Raw genomic sequence first — 22,284 nt, 5'->3', positions numbered from 1 at the left:
TCTTTATGTTTGGGTTGGGTTTTTTTTGCCCAGCCTATTATTGCAGGCCTGACACTCGTTTCCTAAATTGGCTCGGTAGCTGTATCAATTAAAAATAAATAAATCATTGATTAAATGGATATATTGATGATAGATTCATTTCTACTTCGGCCTTTTCCATCTGCTCATTGCATCGTGAAGTACTTTAGCTGGCTTACATTGATTTCCCAAGAGAAGCAGCAATATAGTTTGCTGAGTAAAAGGAAAACTGCAAAACTATGCCCCAAACAGTATTTCTACCCCAGAAGGCGCATACTGAACATTATTAAGAAAATGTACAAATTTGGGTAGGGGAAAAGAGGGTAGGACAGCTCGGGCTGAATTCAACCCATTGCGTTCAGGTATTATGAAACTCTTGGGCCTCCTGAAAATGTAATTTGGCACAATAGGAGTTATTTATTTAAAAATAGCGATAGCCTTAAGGCTAAAGGTACAAGTGAGCTTTTTACAGCGGTCAGCAGAAAACTCCCTTCCAGGCCCAGTCACCTTTCCTTCCCTTGCAGAGCAAGGCCATGGGAGATGCAGGCTTGAACCGGGACACCCGTATGCCCACTGGCTTCTCGGGAAGCCAGCACCCGATGCTAGAGGCGGGGAGGGTGCCAGTGAGGTCACAGCTAGGCTATGCCACCATGAGGGCCTTTCTCTTATTCTCCAACAAATTGCAGCAGCTTTCCAAGAGAAAACATTAACTTAAGCGGGCTCCCCTAACCCTGTCTTGTCCTTTCCCTCCTGTTGTTCACAGGAGGCAAATGCAGGGAGATGTTCCCTATGAGGTTGTGTTTGGAGCTGCCCCTGCAGGTGGAGCATGGTGTGATGAGCTGGGCTAGAATAAGCAGCAATTTGGTTGCCCTTTGCCAGAGCCAAGCTCTGTCCTGCCTCCCTCTGCTGCCTGGTGAGAAAAACAAAAAAGGGAACCACTGGCCCACGCTGCCTCAGACTGTGGGTCAACTGAGAAGGTCAGGCATGAAATGTATCTTCCTAGCAGCCAGTGTAGCTTTGGTAGGGCCACCCCATGATTAAAAGGGAAGGTCTTTTGTAGCTTCAGTCCCATGTGTCCTAGGTTTCTGTTCATTAAGATGGGAATAAGATATGTAAAAAATTGTAAACCCCTATGAAAATGAGTGGGTGGGGGAGAGGTGGGAAACACCTCTTCAGTGCTGTAGTGGGAATGTCATGAAGACCACTGGCTAGTTTCCCTCTCCCAGCACTGTGCGGGATCCCAATGGCTTTCTATTGACAGCGTTATGTGTGAAAGCCCTTCAGCGTTAGTTGTTTCCCCCTCTTTGTTTTCACTACTCTAATAAAGAGTGCAGGTCGTAGAATCACAGAACCACAGAACGGTTTGGGTTGGAAGGGAGTGTTAAAGCTCACCCAGCCCACCCCCCTGCAGTCAGCAGGGACATCTTCCACTAGATCAGCCTGCTCAGAGCCCCATCCAACCTGACCTTGAACATTTCCCGGGATGGGACATTGACCACCCCTCTGGGCAACCTCTGCCAGTGTTTCACCACCCTCATTGTAAAAAATTTCCTCCTTATCTCCAGCCTGAACCTAGGCTCTCTTTAGCAGTGTGTATAAGAAGCACTGACCTAGTTGCCCATCTCAGCTGTGGCTCCTACTAACCCTGTGTGATGTGGGCTTCTCTGCAGGTGCCCGAGCCCTGCCTCTGTCTCCCCTCTGCTCTTTTTCTGTAGCTCTGAATAGTACCTTCCTTCTGCCTGGCTTGATTTTACTCCCCTATAAGACATTCACGTAATTACTCAGGGTGATGAACTTGTTGCTCACTAGTGTTTGCAGGACTGGGTCCTTAGGCTGCATTGTGACAACTTTAAAAATGTATGGTATACAGTTATTAGGCAGTAATGACTAGGAACAATCCTATGCAATCTTTTTTACTTTGACAGTCCTACCATAAAACAACCATGTTGTTTAATGCCTTTTTCCTTTTCCATCCTAAAGCCGTAGAGAACTATGTGCTTCTGCGGCACATTTGCATTCTTGATGCCTCTAAACAGTGATTGCATAATTTTATAGATCTGTTTACAATCCATTTTTTCCTATCCAAACAAATATGAAAGACCAAAATTTTTCCTAGTGTGTGACTCCCCCACCTTTAATTTAGTTTCAGAAAGGAAGATATATGTATGTGGGTGTGGGTTTTTAAAAACCTAGCAGAAGGCGCTGCAGATGTGCAGCAGCAGTTGTTCAAACACCAGTAGTTCAGTTGTGAATTCAAACTCCTCCTCTATTTCATCCACTTTGGAAACCAAAGACTGAAAAAATTACATTTTGAAACCCAAATTCTTTCCTCCAGAAAAGAATTGTGGCGCTGCGACATTATTAAGACCCAAAGAACCGCAAGTGCTCAGCTCTCACTTTATACCTATTATATAAATAAACATCAACATAACCCTCCCAGCGGGGGAAACATTAAACGATAATCATAAGCAGTGTGGAGGCAGTGTGGGGTAGATGGGAAGTCCATGGTCTCATTTTCCCACACTTCTCGTGATGTCAGCCTGCAGCAAAGGTGAGGTACAGGCTTTTCTACTTCCCACCCCATGTGCAAGCTCATGCTCTCTCCTTGAACACTGATTTGGGAAAACCTCTGCTGCAGAGCCAGACTTGTCAGCCCATGGATGTCCCAGGGCTCTCCCAGCCCAACGCTCTGGGCTGTAATGAGATGATGCTCCTCATACGGAGAGGCTCAGATCAAAAGCTTCTTACAATTTTCTGCTGGACTAAGAGGGGAGAGAGAAATTCAGCCCACTCCCACCCCTGCAAAGACTCACCTTCCTGTGGGGAACTGAGGAATGTCAAAGACAGCGTGCCACCCAGGCCACGGGTTCCCTTTCATGGGGGAAAGCCTCACCCTCCGGGTAGTGAGAATGAGAAATGTCATCCGGGCTCGTCACAGCCGCCTTTGCTAGATCTGAACCAAAGGCTGTGGGAAGGCAAAGGGCAAAGGGGACCTTGACTGGGCTTCTGTGGGGCACCTGCAGTGTTGGCACCAACACGCTGGGCCACGAACGGCGAGGCTGCTCAAGCTCAGGGTTTTGTGCTTCATCAGCAAATACGAGCTTTTCCCCAGGCTCCACGTGCTGTGCTTGAGACCAGCACTTCCAGGTTAGGGATCTACTATTAGTAGCTTATAATTTTACCAAACTTTAAGTGTACAGGCTGAATTCTGGGCAGAATAGGCTCAATCATAGATGAAAATGGGATTAGGGAATGATATATTTGGTCCACATTAAAAGCAAACAATCAAAGAAACCATGCCACCAGATGAATTTTATCATACTGACTGCCTCTAATCCAATTTCTGTCACTAGACTCCTACATGAACGTGATAAAAACGTTTAAGCCAAACTTTTCACACCTGACAGTAAGTGGGCTTCAGCTCCTGGAGACTGTCATAAGGTCCATCAGGCTGATGTGCAAATGTGTGTTGAGCTCTGACATGTGCAACTCATATCACCTCTGAGCGTACATTTTAAACAGTGCAGCGACGAAAGCAAAACTAGGTACCCTGAAAAATCAAGTCCTGGGCACCTCCGATTGAACACTGCAACTTAGCAGACATTTTTGACATGAATCTGGACCTTTGTTCTGTATCTAATACAAAATACTGAGCCGTTGTTTGTTGTGTGTGTTGTGCAAAGTGGAAATGTATGCAACCATGCAATTAAATTCTGTAATGTATTATATGTGTGCAAGTGAAGGGAAAAGTGGATGGGTGTTAAACATGAAGAAACCCCCAAGCTCTGCAAAATTATCTGTTCTTTTAATGTGGTTTTTGTTTGTTTGTTTGTAATTAATGATCAAGTGATCTTGGTAGGAGGGGTTGTACACCATGATCCCATCGGGCAGATAATAAAGAACTGACTCACGTTAGAGCTTCAGAGTAATTATAATGAGGAGAGACTCCAAGAAACTTCTGAACTTCATCCATCACAGTAGCTGGGTCACTTCTTAGCTGTTGTCCATCAATAATAAGGAACTGTAGGGGTAAATATGCTAGCTGTTTAGAAACAGGACTAAGGTTAACAAAAGAATGACATCATTTCCCTTCTGTGACAACACAGTTTTAGATTAGCATGTGACTTTCCACAGTGCTAACAGCAATCTTATGGATGAACCTCTTTTTAGATTTACTTTTCTCTTTATTATGTTGAATCTGTGTGGGTGAGCACCTTGTAACTCTGTGTGCACATTGTTTGAATTCAGAATTACATCTCACAAGCCAAACCCAAGTCTCAGTGAATTCTGAGAAATAGAGCTAAGGAAGAAATGTAAAAGTATTATTGAGGTTTACAATGCGCCCGTTGAAAATCTGACATGGAGGCATGGAGTAAGAAAAAGAACAAAAAGCTCATCTCTCTCTCTCTATATATATATATATTTATATTTACATATATATATCTTAGCATTAAATGTTTAGAAACTACAATTAGATGTTCAAAAGCTATACTGTAGCAATTTATTTAAAACTTACCAACAGCCTATCAATCATATGGGCTTGCAAAATTATTAGCAAAGGGTTTTTTTGTTTTGTTTTGTTTTTAATTAAAGATTGATGTGATGTAAAGGTACATTGACCTCCACAAGCAAATGTTAAGACAATGTATCAAAAGTCTACTGGAGTACCAAGCAGTATTACTAATAACTATTCTGGGCAGACGTGTTTTATATTTATGGTGAAGGCTTATTATGAATTATTAAGTTTTTGAGTGCACAGACCAAGTGAATGCACATTACTGAGTGCCCATTAGTAAGCACCGTGAGTGCACTCTCTGTGTGCACCTTATTAAGAATGAGTGCATTTTGTTGTGTATCTTGTAAAATTAATCACTGTAACTAAGAAACATGAGTGGTTACAGGTTTTACAAGAAATATGTCAATGTGCCCCTGAATGTTTAATAAGAGGGCTGCACTTGTTCTTTGCTATGGCAGGAGAAAGGGAGAGAGCTTTGTGAGAGGGGGCAGCAGCCCTGGGTGAGGGCAGAGGCAGGGCACAGGTAATGGCACGGGATGTTCAGCACTCTTTGCATGCTCTGAATGTGCTGGGACAGCCCCTTATCCTTTGGAGGAATAAATTGGGACATGGTGGATGTTGAGGAGACGTGCCCTGTTTGCTCCTAGGGCAATACTACCTGGGGCTGGCCCTTGCTGCAAGCTCAGCTGCTTTGGCAGTACTCCTTCCCCATTTATGAAAGTACAGAAAGGCCAGAGATGAAAGAAGAAAGTCAACAACTAACTGAGACTTTGTCCTTTCTCTTGGAAATGGTATTGACCTGTTTCTCCTCTTTGTAGTACAGCTGATACTGCATAAGAAGAAAAGTGAGGACTGCAAAAAGACAGAGCTTCTATTACTTTTTGGTTTTCCAGATCCCTGACTAAATAGGAAATACTCAGTTCTACGTCTTTTCAACAAAACTCTGTCCCACATAGAACAATTTCTGCAGATACGCATTATGCTTGCTTATTAAACACCCTGTTACAACTTTTTTTTTTTTTTATGGTAGGTAGACATATGAACTCAGCTATGGACCATGTCCAAGGGTAAAGAGTGCCTATGCATACATTTTGTAGTACTAAAATGTTTGTTAGGTTTATATATGTAAACAATTTCTTTTAGTAAATAGAATATTCCTTAGGTCTATATGTTTACATAATTTTTTCATGGGAAAGATCATCAAAGACAATTCAATAAAACATCTAAAGGAAGATGGGGCAAAAGAAGAATTTCTGCTTTAACACTCAGAAAGGCTAATTCCATATCAGGGTCAAAGAAATGTGGAGTTTTCTATGAAAGGGACCGAGTAGGAAGCAGAATGAAATTTCTTTTTAGAAAAAGCCCTGGCATTTTCTAAATTAATTTCTCAGATCTTCCCACAATGCCTCATGCTGCAGCTGCTTGTATGTTGGGACCCAGAAGCCTTGAGAACCTGGGCTGGTCCTGGAAGAAAAGCCCAAAGTCCCCTATCAAACCCGTGTGGCCAGTTCAGAGCATTTTCCTGTTGCATCTTTTCAATCAGAAGACAGAAATATAAGCATACTTCTGCCAAATATCCTGATCTTGTCAAATGTGCATTTCCTGATAGCTGAGTTCCAGTGGGAAATACCCCATCACTTCTAATGATGAGGCCATACTCATCTGGGGACTTTCCGAGAGTTGATGAGCTTGGTGGAACAACAGGTTGGAAATTACCTGTGAAGCAGGGTAATGACTTAACCATCTTTCAATATGGACAGCATACCATCCGGGTGTCAAGCATCTCTTCTGGAGAGTCCTTATCTCCGAGGGCGCCCAATGGCTGGATGTAATGACTTCATAAAAATTGAATTTCAAGGCAGTGGGGTCCTCATGGGATCGCTGATGCTGACAGGAAATATTTAGACACATATCACAAGGAAGCTGGAGATTAAGCCATAAGCCTCCCCAGAGCTGCCGGGAGGGCTGTGCTGGCATGGCCAGCCCTGCTGCAGCCCCTCGGCTTCCCCCCAGTGCCACTTCTGCTGGGTAGGAGCAGGGGGCAGGGAAGCAGGATGGGACCACCACTCAATCAAGGGCCCTCATGGGACAGATGGGAAGGGAGCTGAGGAGCCAAATTCTGCCAAAGTAGGAACAAATTTTTTTTGCTGCTTTGCATCTTGCATCGGTAGTTTTAAAGGTGCAAATGAGATACTGCAAAGGGTATCTGCAAACTGCACCCTTTGGCCATGTTTTATTCCTTGCAGAACTCATAACAACAGTATCAGAAGTGGTGGTTTCTATGCTTATTGCAACAATATTAAATATTGTCTGTTTTAACACTGCTTTTAGTATTTCCTGTACCCGCGTGGCTACACCATATCTCACATACATCTCTAAAAATACATTTTTTTAAAATATTGCAGACTTTGTTATGGAAAGGTATGGGCTCAGTAAAAGGCAAGAAAGGGCATCCTATAGTTTCCTCAGAAAAAAGCACAGGCTTTCTTTTGTTTCCAAGGAGAGAAAAAAAACCCCAGCTCTCCAAACACAGCTCTTTTTAATTCCTTGGAAACTTTAGAAGACACTGCATACATTTGCACAGCACCGCACATCACTCAGCTTACATGTTGGAGGATGGGACGAGGTACCAGATTCTCGGCATCAAGAGCTCTGATTTTCTAGCTAGGACATGATCATTTTCCCCCGTATATCTCCCTGGGCAAGGAACACTGCTTTTCCTCTATGCAGTGTCAGCTGTAATTGAGATTAAACTGTTTGTTTACAGCTGGTGGCAGCTTTGTGCTGAGAAGTTTCATCATTTATGACACTGGTGTCACAGGTGCCAACTGCACAAGCTGGCATTCAGCATCCTTCCACTTCTACACAGTGCAAATGCTTTGCAATATAATCCTGTTCTTGCTCAAGGACACAAATTCCCACTGATGCTGGCCATCATCCCCTGCCACTGATTTCACTGTTCATTTCTCTAAGGCAATGTCTGTACCTGGTACCAGGAATACGCCCGATCGGATGGGTCAATAAGGATGGTGATGATCTTGGCCTTGGGGATGAGAGAAGCAGCTCGTTTAGGGGCCTCCTCAGAATGGAAATAGTTGGCACTTTTCTCAAAGACGAGGTTGGTGGTAATGTTGGAAGGAGTGGGGAAGAAATCCATGTACCTGGGAGGTGAAGGAACTTGTTAGAATTAGCAGTATCACAAGAAGGTCATATCCTTGTGCTTCCCATTTCATGGCAGATGAAAAGGTGAATTTTCAGGCGTAATTCTCAAGAAGCAAAATGGAATTTCTCAGCTCACTCTAGAACTGGAGCAGGGGGAACACATCTTGGCTCTTACATTCTGTGATTCTGTGGTGCTTGGTAATGGCTAAAGCCTCCATGAAGTCAAGTAATTAGGTTTTTTTCCTTGGATGGATGGGATTTTTGCTACTAAGTTCAATGTCAAAGGGATATCTTTCACCAGTTTAGCTGCTGGTGAAAAAAAATGGTAAAAGCTTCAAAATGTCAACCATTTAATTTTAACATTGTTGAAATACTTCTTTTTGGAACCGACAAATCTTTTCTTTTAGACATTTTCAGAATGCAAGATTTGAATTTTGGCTTTGAATGGTCTTTTCCACTTAAAATTGATGGGAAGCAAAACAGCAGGTTCAACTGAAAAGGTGAAGAATTCAAATAAGCAAAAGGTGGAATTGTTTTGAAGGCATATTTTAGTCCTTTTAGATTTGCTGAGCACTCTGGGAACTTCCAGTTTTGGAGAGACTAACTGGGTTTTGGTCTATGGAAACAAAGTACGTGGGGGCACCCAGGACCCTGCTGACTTTTGAACATGCAGGCCAGTTTCGGTGAAGTGTGGTGGTGGGGTCTCCAAGAGGCCAGCCTCTTCCTCTACATGTTGTGTGAAGGGCTGCAGAGGAGAAATCCCCCTCCCCCACTCCTTCTCCAAGTGGATTGCACCACGCACTCTATGATAGCCATGGGTGATCTCTTTCTTTATGCAGCATGGAAAAAACAAAGGCCAAGCACTTCTTTCCCTTTATTTTTCGTGACACCTGGAACCGAGGAGCAGGCCTCAGAGCTGTGGGGAGAGCCTGCTTTTATTGGTCAGCCCCGTTTGCTCTGCACGCTCTCCATGACATACGTGGGCAAGGAAAACTGCTCAGGATGAATCTGTTTCTGTGTACTGTGACGTTTGCCTTGTATTTCAGTTTTCACACAAGGATGAGAACTGCTGTTCCCCGTGGAAAGGAAAGCCTCACAAAAACGCTTTTCCTAAGCAAAACTAGTAAAAGCAATACATGCTTCTGTAATTGTTCTATTGTGATTTACCATGTATTAATAATGAACACTTCTTTTTTGTTATTCTTCTTACCAATCAATTCCCTTGTGATAGTTGTTTCCATTGAAGAACTGAACTTCTTCAAAAGTTTTTGGACTGGGGAGATTACTGATAATGGAAGGATGCATCAGAAGAAATAAATAAAGCGCTGTTGTTCCTATGACAACAAAAAAGAGATGCCATTAGGAAATAGAAGAAAACCCCTTTGACTTTATTCATTCAAGTAAGTACTTTAAATGAATGCACGTTGAAATACACAGGAAAATTAGATTTCCTTTTGTAAGAAAGTTGCCTGTTGATGAAAGCCCTGTGTAAGCACAAGGGGCTTTCAGAGGGAGGAGGGAATACGTGCAGGCTTCTCTGCTCGTCAGACTCTTCCCATTCCCAAACTCTGAGTTCTGCTCTCTTGATGCATACATGATACTGCTGTTGATGACATTACTTGCTTGACTGTGTATGTAACCAGTGAGGGAATTTGGCCTGAGCATGTCTGTTTTCAAACCATTCATGTTGCACAAAACTTTTCAAACGCGCTAAGTGTGGTATTACGCTTTTGTTACTCCCAGAACTGCACTTTTGTCCTCTGTGTATTTTTTCTGGGGGTCTGCTACTGAGGAATAAATTGTCTATTTCAAAGCTAACAAACCTGTATGTAATACGTATGCTTTAAAATCCCAGTAACAGTACTTTTTTGTTATTTGTTTGACAAAACCAACTGGGAACAATATATGGTGGTAAATGAGATTTTGGAGGATGTGTCTTTAAACTTGCTCTTCAAAGATTTTGTGTTATGCAAGCTACTATTGAACTATGAATCAAGACCTGCTGTCTCTTTTGCTGTTGCAGAATTTCTATATGGTCTCGGATTTGTCATTTATTTCCTTGCTTCAGCACCCACTTTCTGCAATATGTCCACAACAGTAATAACTGTCTTGGGAGTGGCAGAATGTGGCTTACTTGAAATAATGCCCTGAGACCTTCAGAGCTCTGCAAGGCGGTAAATACCTTTTTTGTCAATTAAGGTCTCAAATGATGTTGAAATAATTTGTGAAAGAACTTTATAACAATCTTAACATAGGGCAGCCTGACAGCGTACGTTTGTGGTTTTTTTTGTGATGACTGAATGCAATCTTACAGTCGTCCCTTTCTGTTGGCAGTGAAGGAGTTACTGTTTGAATCCCATAGGGATCAGGAGTGCACCATCTCTATAGTAGGGAGTTGGCTTCAGTTTACAGGACACAAATACAGAGATACGAAACTGGGGGGCTAGTCTCGGTTACAGATTCATTGCTTCTTACCTGTTTTCTGGGGTCCTATCACAAGAAATTTGGGTAGGTGGTCACAAGTTTTGTCTCTGGACCAAATATCCCTGTGTCGTTTATCATCACATGGATTCTGAAGAAGAAAAGGTGGTTGTGTACATCATGCTGGGGGTATCCTCAATGTTTGCATGCACATGAGTCTTGCAGGATCTAAATGTTATGCACTAATGTCAGAGCCTTACAATAAGTAGTAAAATCCCACGTTTCCTCCTAAGGGTTTGCTCCTGAATGATACTGAGCACTCTGGTATTGATCTGCGGAAGCAGAGCACACAGGCCTAGTGTCCATCTTTCAGAACCAACCCTCCCAGGGGTCCCAGTGAAGTCAGTAATGCTGCACAATTGTGCAGATCCTGGAAGGATCGGTGTCAAAACCCACAGCCTGTGAGAGTACTGCGCTTCCTTTCCTCTGCTGGTCAGGCTCATTTCACCATCTCAGAGCCCATAGGCACATAGGTAGGCATTTATGTGGTCTCATTGACTAAAATTTAACTTGTATATATAATAGTTTTGCATGACTGAGGATTAAGTTCAGTCATTAGAAAGAAAAGAAAGAAAAAAGAAGAAAAAAAGTTTAAAACATTGATTTAGTCAAGTTTTCATTTGAGGTTAAAATGGAAACCTCTGTTTGAATAGCTTCAAGGCATTACCATCTTAGGTGACAAAATGGTTTCAGATGCATAGGACTTAGTGCCAATTTTAATTTACATAAGAACTCAAAAGGAAGGACAAAATAGAAATATGGGATATTATTCATCTTCTTATCTTTTTACTACCTATGAATGCAAAATAAAAACGTGTGAACAAAAGACCCCACAGAAACAGTTAGGATTGACTGCTCTTTAAAGCAGTTATATAGATAATGCTTTTGCATAGTATTGGCTGGTAATAGAAGATACAGTTTGCTAGTGAATAAAGTTAACAAAATATAATGGAGAAAATCATTAACTGATGTGAATCACTGCCACATCACTAAATTCAATGGAAATATTATAAATTTATACTTCTTTTGCATCTGGGCCAAAAATAATAGGGAAATTTTTGGCTTCTTTTTGCCAGCATAAGCCCCAAATAACTGCACAGATCTTCACAGCATCACTCTGGATTTATGCCTGCATAGCTAAAAGCACATCATGACATGTCATATGCTGAATAAGAGAAGAGCCACATATGTGTAACAAAGATTAGGAAATTACAGTGTTGAGATTACAAGCAGCACTATTGTGCATTTGAAACAGAGAGAGAACATAGTTTGTGGAGAAACCCTTCTCCATTCTTAAAATAGCTGCCCATTCTGCATTTGCTGTGCTGACTCCTCCTGCCCTCCCTTTTCCTTGCTTTTTCATTGAAGGGGGTTCAGATGGTGGGAAATCCTCCTTGGAGCTGCAGTGATCCAACCTCAACCATTTCCTGTAAAGGGGTGCAATGAATTTGCGTTTGCCTTGGGACAGCTCTTGCTACTGGCTGGCTAAGAGCATCTTACTGACAGTGCAACACCATCAGTTAACACAGTGTGATGCATAAGCGAAGCTGCAGACAGGAGGGTTGGGAAGCGGGCCTTTATTCTCAAATAAATGTCAGTTAGGTGCTTTTACCATGCCTGGTTTGGGGTGAGTGCAAGCTAATCCATTTCTAGCCGAAAGCAGTGCCCTCACAGAGAAAATTTAAATAATCTGAGAAGGCATGCAGGGAGAAAAAACATATATGAATGTGAACTGGGATTTTTAATATTTTTTTTTTACAGGCAAAGATTCTGACTTCAAGAAGCAGGTTGTAATTGGAGGAGGAAGACGAAGTGACATTACCTGCCAAAGAGGGTCCGTCTGCTCTGGGAAGAGCTCGAAGTACTTCTGAGCCAGCTGAACCGGGGGCAACGTCTGCAGTTTCAGGTTAGTTGAGCTCTTAACAAAGTTGGCTAAGTTTGCAAAGGTGTATAACCCCAGGCGGTCGTTCCCATAGTTAGACAAATGGGTCATGAAGATGCTGATCTGGGAGGCAAGAGAAACTTTTCAGTCACAGGACTTGAGGAGATGGCAGCGTCTGGCTGGAAGGGCAGGCAGGGGGGTTACTGCAAGCTTTGCCAAACCCTCTTCCCACCACCCAAACCCAAAAGAAGATGATGAAAATGTTAAACTAGTCGCACTTCCTAGCCTCTCTGCTAGGGTGAAACCTCCAAACGTGTCACGTATGTACCATTTCTTTGAAAGCCCTTATCTGAAGGGATGTATTGCTCATGGGCTCCCCATGGGCTGGCATTCGGGAGATGCTTTCAGAGGTTTTCTTTTTGTTCTTCTGTTTTGACTTCTTTTTACAAACAACATAAAAATTGTTTCTTGCATGCCTCCTGAACTTCCCTGTTCCCCATCCCTGGGCAGGGGATGCACTGGCATACGTGACACCTCGGTTAGGAGTCCCCAGCACCTCCGAGGGAACCAGGTCTCCACTCCTCGGACGTGTAGGCAAAGCCTAATTTCAGGGCTGCTATTATGGAATTAACGTGAAAATCTGACTAATTCGCTGTCTCCTCTGAATGCAGTTTGTCAGCTAGTTTGTTTCAAATGGTGTGTCTGTAAGTAGGTGAGTAAGTACTGAAATGTAAAAATGTCATGCTTTTGTGAGTGATGGTACCTCAGCTAAAGATCACTGTCATTGCTTTCTCCTTAAAGCCAATATAGCTTCTGCCTTTTTATCAGCCTTGCTATGGTTCTCCTTTACATGGCCACTGCTTTGTAGATCCCGTAATTTTTTTTCAGAGGGATAAAGAGAATTTGTAAGAATAATGTGAAGAATATATTCCCCAGGATTTTCTTCCCATGAGGTGATTAAACTCAGTTTCATGGCTGCAAAGGAAGGGCTGGTTCATCTGTAGATTGTCATTTCATTTTATGAAGATGCTATCAACCTGAGTGTTGTCACTTGGCTGTTTTACTTAGTACATTGGCCTAAAATAGGATGTGCAAGGACAGTGGAATTTAATTACATTGTTATCAAAAAATAATATCATAGTGGTAACTGAACAGTGTGTATTTTTCTTCTTTTTCAGCACCATCTCTGAAGTCAACAATCAATAATATGCAGCAGATCACAGAAAGCACAAATTAACTAATGTGACCACAGCAATTAAACAGAACAGCATGTCAGGCAGTGAACTTAGTAATGATATCATGTCCAAGGAGGTCTTGACATGAAGTAAAAAATCGGAGATGTAATGTTTGTTACAGCAAACTCCGAAATATGCTGGTGGGAAGTTTTCTGCCCTGCCATAATGTAGAAAATTTCTGGGAAAGGAAAATAAAGCACTGGCTTTGGGAAGACCACAGACAGCAATCCATTCACCTTCAGGCTGGAATGGGTTCAGCAAAGGGATGTAGGCTCAGTACTCTATCTCCCAGCCTTTTTGTGCCTGCTTTCAATTAGGTAGCTGGTTTGTAAAGCCTCAGGAAGGCTTGGTGCCTGAAGACTGGAGTGAGCCATAGCCAGGCTGCTCAGCCATATGCATTACCTGCATTACTCATCTAGGATGCAAGGCTGTAGGCAGGGGTGGGGTGGGGGTATAAGTGATGCATATGCAGGGGCCTGAAGCATCGGACTGTGAAGAGATAAGTCAGCAGCAGCAAGGACACCTGATTTTGCTTTGCAGATAGGTATCTACATCCAGGTGAGTCTCTTTTTGGATGATTAGGATGGGAACTGCAAGCACAGCTGTGGGCTAGGTGTGAGTTTATAAAATGATGTGCAGGCAGCCAAGAGAGAGCTGCTGGAGAGGGTGCGGTGCGTGCGCCTTCCTCCTTTGAGAGCTGCAGCGGAAGATCTAGGTCTCCAGCATCCATGGTGCATGCTCAGGTCAGTGAGTGCTTTTTCTTTCTTTTTTTCCCCCACCTTGTGTCTTGAAGGAAGCTGGATGTAGCATGAGTGATGCCTTGCAGAACCCAGATGTAGGGGACAATACCTAGGCTGCAGTCCTTCAAAGCCTGAGGTATGTGTTAGATGTGCTGGAGATGTCAAGGTGTATGCTGCCCTTGCCAGGGGTAGGCTATGGCTGGGAAGCCAGGTTGACTGCTTGGCACCCTGGTCCCTGAGTTAGAGCCCTGGAAACACTTATCTCAGCTGGGTGGCAGCCAGCCTGTCCAGCAGCTAAACTGGTGGGAAGTGCTGAGTCTCAAAACTTGGGACCTTTATGCCTAAAAGGGCTGCAAAATGTCCAAGTGTGTCTTGGGAAGGTTGCTATTGCTGATCCATGTGGCTCAGTCCTGCTGACTAAAAAGAGCTTTTCCAACTCAAACCGCTGCTACCAGCTGCAGATGAAGTTTGCCCTTCAGTACTTTGCCGCTGTGCAGTCCCAGGTTTGAGCTCTAGCAGAAGAAAGTGCTGCTGGCAAGAACACTGTGTCTGTAGCACACCATGTTGTCCTGACTTTCAAGATAACTACAGAATAAAAGCCACAAGCTTTCCACTTTCACAGTCTTTCTCTGCCAATGTGGTGCTTCTTTAAGCATCAGCCCACAGTGTTCAAAAACATGTCCATTACTTTGTTAAATTATTGATAAGGCTTTTAGTACTTCTATACAGTGAAGGCGGATGGAACTTAGGAGAAAGTGTCCCTTATGGCCCATCTGCAGTGTGGTTGCACTGGGCCCACTTTATTCCACAAAAGGTAATTTATTCTTCACTTTTTTTCTGTTCTGAGCCTCTGTTGAACAAAGATTGGCAACTGTACAAGTTCTTCCTTCCTGTCGGCTTGACTTTGTGGATGCCAGTGTCCATACATTTTAAAATTGCCAGTATTTGACATAACTGGAGCAAATGCTAAAATGGCCCTGAACTTCGGGCGTGTCCGCGTGTAGTAGCCCAGAAACTTATAAGCAAGGTAATGAATCGTCTTCTTTGGGTTTCCAATCTACTGACCTTTTCCCCTGCCAAAACCCCAACACAAACTGATCCTTTCTAGTTTAAAGTTCAGCTCCTCAAAACGTGACAAGTGCTTCCTGCAAACTATTTTAAAATGCTGAAAAGGAAAACACTTATAGGAAATGTTGATAGGGAATATAATCTTGTCTCTGAAGTGGTTTTTGATAAGTGCTAAAGGGTCTGTCAATGGCATTTAATACTATTGCAGCAATTTAATGTTATTGCTGCAAATAAATATGCAAGTAAATCTACTTGCTCTTGTTGACATTTTTAAACTTGAATTTTAATAAGATTTTTTATGTAAAAAGGTACTTATAGGGAATGGATATTAGGTTATTTTAAGAGTTTCATTAGGCTGCAGTCCAAAATAAACAATTGATCACTCTTCATGGAGTTAAAAGTTCTTGGACATCTCTCTTGACTTCTTTTGCTTCATTGATCTTGTTTTGAAGCACACACACACACACCCCAGATATGATGCATCATACGTGGGATAAAACAGTTATCTAACTCTTTGCCACCTCCAAAACCACTGAGACAAAAGGAGATGGGTATTAACTGTTCATGTTTATAGCATCGATGGACACAAAACTTGTTTTTGTGCTGATGCGTCAATCCATAGAAAACGCAATGGTCTAGAAATGTGCTGAGCTAGCACCATGCTGCTGCATGCCTCAAGGCTGGTACTGGGATACCCAGTGCTGTCACACTGCTTTGCTGTGCTGTTTTGTGGACCCAAAAAGGCTTCAGAACCAGCTTTGAGGGCAAGAGCGAGGAAAACGGTGAAAACCAGGGACTGTCCCATCCTGCAGTGCTCGGAGCAAAGTTGGTGAATAAAAGAGAAAGAGCCTTGTTTTCATACTTTCTATGACAAAAAGTGAGCTACAGCACTCAGACTGACACTAACCAGCAGGCAGCACTTCATCAAGGTAGGAAAAATGCTTTTAGGAGGGAGGCAGGATGCTGCTCTGCGCAATGGTGCGGTACAAAGGCAGTAAATTGTTTCAAATTCCTGAGGCTCTGGCTGCCTTGCATTACTCTTAGAGGTTAAACTAGCATAAGCAATATAAGTTACACAAATGTGCAGAGAGGCACTGAATAAAATCCCTTGCTGTCAGTATACAATCTATAGCAAACACGCTGTGGGAAACAAGGCCAGTTGTATTCCACCATTGGTGTCAGAACACAGACACTTTTCAGGACATCAGTGGCCAAATGATGCTGCAATTTGTACAGATTCAGTATCTTATTAGCTTTGGCAATTTACCTCTCCCTTTGTTCCTATTCCTGTGATCACTTGTATTTTTGAGAGGTGTGAAGGGGGCAAGAATGCTGAAGGTGTAGGTAGGAATTTTTTTTCTTCCTTTCTTCTTTTTCTGCTGCCCATAGTCTGATCCAGATCTCAGTCGCTGCCTTCTTCTCATACCACATAACACCTTTTCCTCAAAATCACTTTCGCTTTTCTGCAGCTGGGGTCCTTTTGTCACAAAAATGTTATTTTTAATTATTTTTTAACACTTCATTTTATTGTAAGAAACACCTACAGATTTTAACTATGACTTTCAAAGACTTGCACAAAAATGAGAATTCTGAGATTCATGTTTTGCTGGTGGCAAAACTGAAACACAGAAGGATGATGTGATTTTCAAAGAATTAATCTCCTGCAGGGCAGCCTACTGCTGGGCTGGTCTACCCTCCCTAGGGTGACCCATGCCGCACTTCCAGGAGAATCTTATTTGTATCTATATTAATGGGAATAAATGGAGAGCTGTGGCCCACAGACTGTGGGAATACTTATTTTAGTATTGTAATGGGCTTTCTTCTCCTGGTTTCTGTTGCCTGCTCTGTACTAACATTTCAAAGATGCCCACAATAGTCTGCAGTTTCTTGGCTCAAAAGAAAAAGCTGGGAAGGGTACAGTGGTCCTAAGTTTCTCAGACTACCTGGGCAGTTAATATGCCATTCTGGTTGGTAAACCATATGGTTTCCATTAGGCTGGGTGGGCAGGGGGAAAGAAAGGGTATTTTATACTTTGTCCACCTGACAGGATCAAACAGAAGCTATGTTCTGCATCTGACCATTTACTAGCTCCTCTGCTCCTTGACCATAATACTTAGTTAGTGACTTATTAACAAACTTGAACCAGTTTAGAAACTGGTGTTCGTAAACTAATGACAGCAGCACCACAGAATTTTACTATTTGGTTCTTATTTCCAGGGCTTTTTAAAATCAGTTATATAAGAAATGATAGGTATGCAGCACATTCTCTATATGTAATATTTGTATATGCCTGCTTGTGTTCTGTACATAAAATGAAATCTGGATGAGCTAGCAGATAAAAATAAAGGGCTTGTTTCAAAGCTATTGGAATATAAACCATGCTAGATCTGCTTGAAGTGCCCTGAAATTGCATTCTGTACTTGGAGTTAGTGCACTTTCTCCACATACTCAGCCCTATGTACTTGTTAATGCAGAATATAGAGATTTATTTCCTCCTGTAAGTGCCAAACTCAGTACAGTCTTAACTAAAAGCACCTGGGTTTGGATGAAGGTTAGCTGCCTGTCTCCGGAGGGCACTAGGATGTTATGCTAAGACTGAAAATCCTATTTGTCTTTTTTGGGAGGACCATCCCAGAGAACTACAAACCACTGTAGATCATGCAGCGTGGACATAGTTTGCAAAAAGTGTTGAATTCTAGTGGTATTTTCACTCTGGCTGGGTGACCCACACCATGCTTGCAGTAGGCAGGTAGCTATGAAGATCCCATTAGCCACTTAGCTATGCTTTCAAAGGCTTGAATTCCTGGGTGCATGTGACTACCAGGAACGCAAATATTCTGAAGGCCAAAGGGTAAAGTGACTTCCAAAACTAGGATGTATTTGCTTTTAAAACTCTATCCTTCGTGTGCGTGTATTGTTCATGGCAGGATTTAGTTTGTTATGCATGCAGTTTTGAGTGCAAGAGCCTTTCACGTTTCTCTTCAAAGCTGTGCCTTTGGACAACTGAGGGTAAGCCCTACCCTCAGCTGGTGTGTGTTCGTCTAGCTCATGTGAAATCTGCAGTTGTGTTAACTTGTACAGGAGCTGATATTAAATAAGGTTTGCTCCCTCTCTATTCCCCAGGAGCCTGTGCTCCATAGCCACCAATGTCCTTGCCATCTGCCCTAGTGAGTGAAACCAGTTATGAAATTGGCACAGAGCTTCTAGTTTCTTCTTTAGAATAACATACACCTACATGCTAGAACATAAACTCCTTGAAGAAGGACTGTTAGTGCTCCAGCTTCCAGCTGAAGTGTAATCTAACCAATCTCACTGGTATACCTGGCCGGTCTCAAGGATGGCTATCCAATATTGGGAATCAAATATTGGCTGATACCTTTATGCTAATATTTGAAGCTATGGCTATCCATCGATCTAGCACTTGCAATGAAAAACTCAATTACAAAACTTAAGTTCTTCACCTCATCCTCCCAGCTGTTCAATAATTAAATAGGATCAGTGTTCCCTTTTAGGTTCTTTCCTTCTGCTTGTCCTTTGGCCCTGCCCCATTGCCGGAAAGCCCAGGAACAGAGAGAGGTCTCACATGTGAATCCTGCTCCTCTATGAAGAATTTGTTGTTCACTGTCTCTAACAACTTTTTTCCTTGCTTCTGCACCTCTTAAATAAAATTGGCAAGAAGGGGAGAACTAATGCATGCAAAATAAACCAGGGGTATAGCTCAACCCTGTGCAAAACAAAGACATGTTGGGAAATATATGGTGCAGGCATCCTGTTCTTGTGGAAACGTGGTAGCATATTTACTGCTCTTCTCTGCTGTGCTCTTGCATGAATGTTTCCTAGAAAAAATGAATTTTGCTATTCCGTCTTTTTCCATTGTGCTCAGAAAATGCTGTACAGTTGCTCAGAGAGCAAACTCTCATAATTGGATCTAGATGGCAGCATGTTGTATTTCTGAATGTGTAAATGGGATGTCATGGCTGAGAAATGCAAAACTGTCAAGTGTTCATTTACTAATACCAAGTAGCTCTATGCTAGGCTGACCACAGAAATACCTCTTTCAGTTTCAAGTGTTTAATGTATTTCACATCCTGAACAGCCTCCTGTTATGGATTACAGACTTTTCTTGTACTTTATGAGCCAGAGACCCATTCACTGATAATGAATCCCAGAACACTTGGGCCCTTAATGCAGCTGTTTGTGCAGCAGCACAAAAAGGAAGCTGGGACTGAGGGTTTTTTTGTGTGTTGACAAAGCACTAATTTTAATAATGACAAATTGTTTCTCTAGAACTCAGCACTATTCATATTCATGACCCTTCTACTGAAGAAAAATCATTTACATACCTGCAAATCGCCTTTTTTTACTTTTTCTCTATTTCCACTCTGCACATCTTTTTATATTTTAGCGTTCTTGACAGGATAATCAAATATTTTCCAAACATGATATCTTTAAAGAAAGCAACAACGGCAGTGTTTGGAAAGAAACATTTCTGTGTTTGATTGAAGGGGAAACAAAAATGTTGAATGGTGCTTTATTTCCCATGCCCATATTCATTCCAGTGTCTGTATTCCATCCAAAGCGCTGCCGGCGATGGGAGGGGAAGCTGCTGTCGATCAGTGCCGGTACGTGGCCTTGGGACAGCTATACAAATGCTGTAGTGTAGCTATGTTGTTTTAACATTCACTATTCAAAGAGCAAAACTGTTTCTCATTTACCCAGGAACACTGTCTACTTTTCCATTATTTAGTTGGTATGATTAAATGAATTCTTTATTATTGACAAAAAAGTCCTCTGCGTTGTTCCTTTCCCTATGAGAATAAAAGCGGTATGTTTGGGTTTTATTTTTATTTTCTAATATTTACCCAAGTCTCACTTCTAAAATAAAGGCTAAATCCATGAACACATTCCAACACAGTGACTGTTTCCCATGTTATATACATCTTTGATACCCCTGACACTTGGGGTCTTGGATGAAGAAAGCTAGTTAGGAGGTTTGAGTACATTTAATTTTTTTTAAACCTACAACTAAAAAAAATAAATATGGGGTTTTAGTTATTGGGGTTTTTTTACTATTAGGGCATGCTTTCAGAGACTGAAAAAAAATGACTGCTGCTGTTGATGACTTTATGCGACCAGTGTGTAGCTGCATTAGGGTGGAAAAAACCTAAATGGATGGTTTTATGTCTGTTCATTTGTCACACTTTTATAAGTGATCAGCAGTACATCTAATTGTGGCCAAAGTTTAATGAATTCTGTGCAAATTCAGTGCTATCTGTTACATCTGTGGGCCTCATGAAGTCTACAGAAGTCTAGAGCAATTCAATCCTCCTGTTACAGGGGAATATTTTCATTTTTAAGTCAAAGTTATGATATAGGAATTTGTTTTGTTGCCATCTGTGTTTTCTCATTGAAAAGATTTTTTTTTTGACACAAAAAAGACTGTAAATTTCCCCTAAAAAAACCTTAAAATTCATTCAGTTCAGACTCAAAACTTCAAATTGCACAAATGAAAACCGATTTGGGCACCATTGTCTTAAGTCAGATGCTAACCATGTCTGATGGAATAATAGAAGTATCATCAAAGATACAGCTCTGAGAAGTCTCAGATTGTTTTGGACTTCAGTTTTCAAAAATCATCAAAGGAGTTTGTATAAGGAGATAGTCAAGGAAATGTGTTATTGATAGCTGTATGTGTTGCATGCTCCTTTAACTTCTGTCAAGCAAATGCATAATACTGGTCGAGGCTGTCAACCTCTTTAGTTATAATCCTCTGCAGATAAAAATCAGTTCAACTTCAATTATTTTGTGCCAACAGATACTGTGAGTATTCCTTGGCATCAGTTTTTGATGCCAAATTACATCCTATTCTGGCTGCATCTACAGAAAATCATGAAGCTTCCTCTATTGCTGCGCTGAAATAATGATAGCTCTCCCTTGCTGTTCTTAATGTCACAGCCATTGTTGTGACAGCACTGCTGTCACAGCCAGAGGGCTGGACGATGCTGGGAGGTGAATGGCCACTGCTGGCCAGCAGTAGTCCAAGGTCCTCCACAGTACCTTTGAGTGGTGGGCTGTAGGCAGTGCCTGCGTAGCACTGTCTTGTATTTATCACAGCATGCAAAAATCATTCTAAATAATGCACTGTGCCGCTCCTGTATACGTGGGTAAAGTAAAACTTTTGCTTTTGGATCTGTGGGTGTGAAATAATGACAGCACTGATTATTTGGGCTCTTCACTGCAAGAAAGACAAGATACATGAGCTGGAACGAGGGGACATGGGACACTGCCAAGTAATCTTATGGCTGTCTCCTCTTTAGGACCAGCATGTCCTGTGCAGCAGCCTGCCTGATCCTTCGCACTGTATTGTTTTGCTGAATCTCAGATCCAGGCAAATGCTGGATCTAAACTTCCCCATAGGGATCGGAAGGAGATGGAGCTAATTAGTGCTGCCCAGAAGCCATCAGGCTGGGGGAAAGTCATGGGTCAGCCCTGTTCTTTGTGCAGGTGACAGGGCTGGCATGGGCTGTGGATGGAGGAAAGCCCCACATGTGAGGGTTGGCTGTTGCTTTCTTAAGCTGCAACATTCGTCAGCTTACGTGCCTCTATTTGTCTGGAGCAGCCCCAACAGAGAGCTGTTTGGGCAGGAGGTGGACATTCCTTCGCCCTGGGCTGTTGCCCACTTGTCTGCATGAAGTTGGCTCTGCAAATGGGGGTAGCTGACTGCATCTGTAGAGCTCCTGGCATTGCCCAGCCGAGAGGGACTGTGCACAGCCAGATACGGCACAAACTCCGCTCTGCAACAGAGAGCAGAGCTACAGAGGGCAAGGGACAGCTAGGCAAGGGTTGTGAGTGACATTAAAACCCACCCATTAAATAAAGGGCTGGATTGGATGTGGATGAAAATATTTTGCTCAGCATCGCACATGCATACGTATACAGAGAGATGGCAGATGATATCTGAGTGCTCAGGCTGGAGCTGTGACTGTCAGCCAGCCTGAAGTTTTTACTGCTTCTACCCTTACCAAGTTTTCCTGCTGCTTGGCCTTATTTTTAGGGAAGGTTCAGCTTTGCTCTCTTATTTTTGTGTGCTTGTTTGCAAATGCCTGATGTCTAATTAAATAATGGTGCATTATAGTAGCATGTAGATATTATGGATAATCAAGGCGGGATGATTTTTTTAGT

At 42.4% G+C, this 22,284-nt stretch overlaps 1 protein-coding gene across 4 annotated transcripts in view; it reads right to left on the bottom strand.

The window, feature by feature from the left end:
* Nucleotides 1–22,284, bottom strand: part of NDST4 (N-deacetylase and N-sulfotransferase 4) — a 135,609-nt gene that overhangs the window by 7,692 nt on the left and 105,633 nt on the right. For all 4 annotated transcript variants that reach the window (XM_040584488.1, XM_040584469.1, XM_040584496.1 and 1 more), the window contains 6 exons: nt 12,000–12,182; nt 10,172–10,268; nt 8,907–9,030; nt 7,521–7,695; nt 6,251–6,421; nt 3,930–4,039 (listed from right to left, as the gene is read on the bottom strand). In XM_040584488.1, the coding sequence (XP_040440422.1) occupies nt 3,930–4,039; nt 6,251–6,421; nt 7,521–7,695; nt 8,907–9,030; nt 10,172–10,268; nt 12,000–12,182 (860 nt within the window). The remainder of the gene's footprint in view (nt 1–3,929; nt 4,040–6,250; nt 6,422–7,520; nt 7,696–8,906; nt 9,031–10,171; nt 10,269–11,999; nt 12,183–22,284) is intronic.

The sequence above is a fragment of the Falco naumanni genome, chromosome 1 (genome assembly GCF_017639655.2).
Source record: "Falco naumanni isolate bFalNau1 chromosome 1, bFalNau1.pat, whole genome shotgun sequence".
Classification (NCBI taxonomy): domain Eukaryota; kingdom Metazoa; phylum Chordata; class Aves; order Falconiformes; family Falconidae; genus Falco; species Falco naumanni.
The sequence above is the reverse complement of the archived record's forward strand: the minus strand, read 5'-3'. Positions and strand labels throughout refer to the sequence as shown.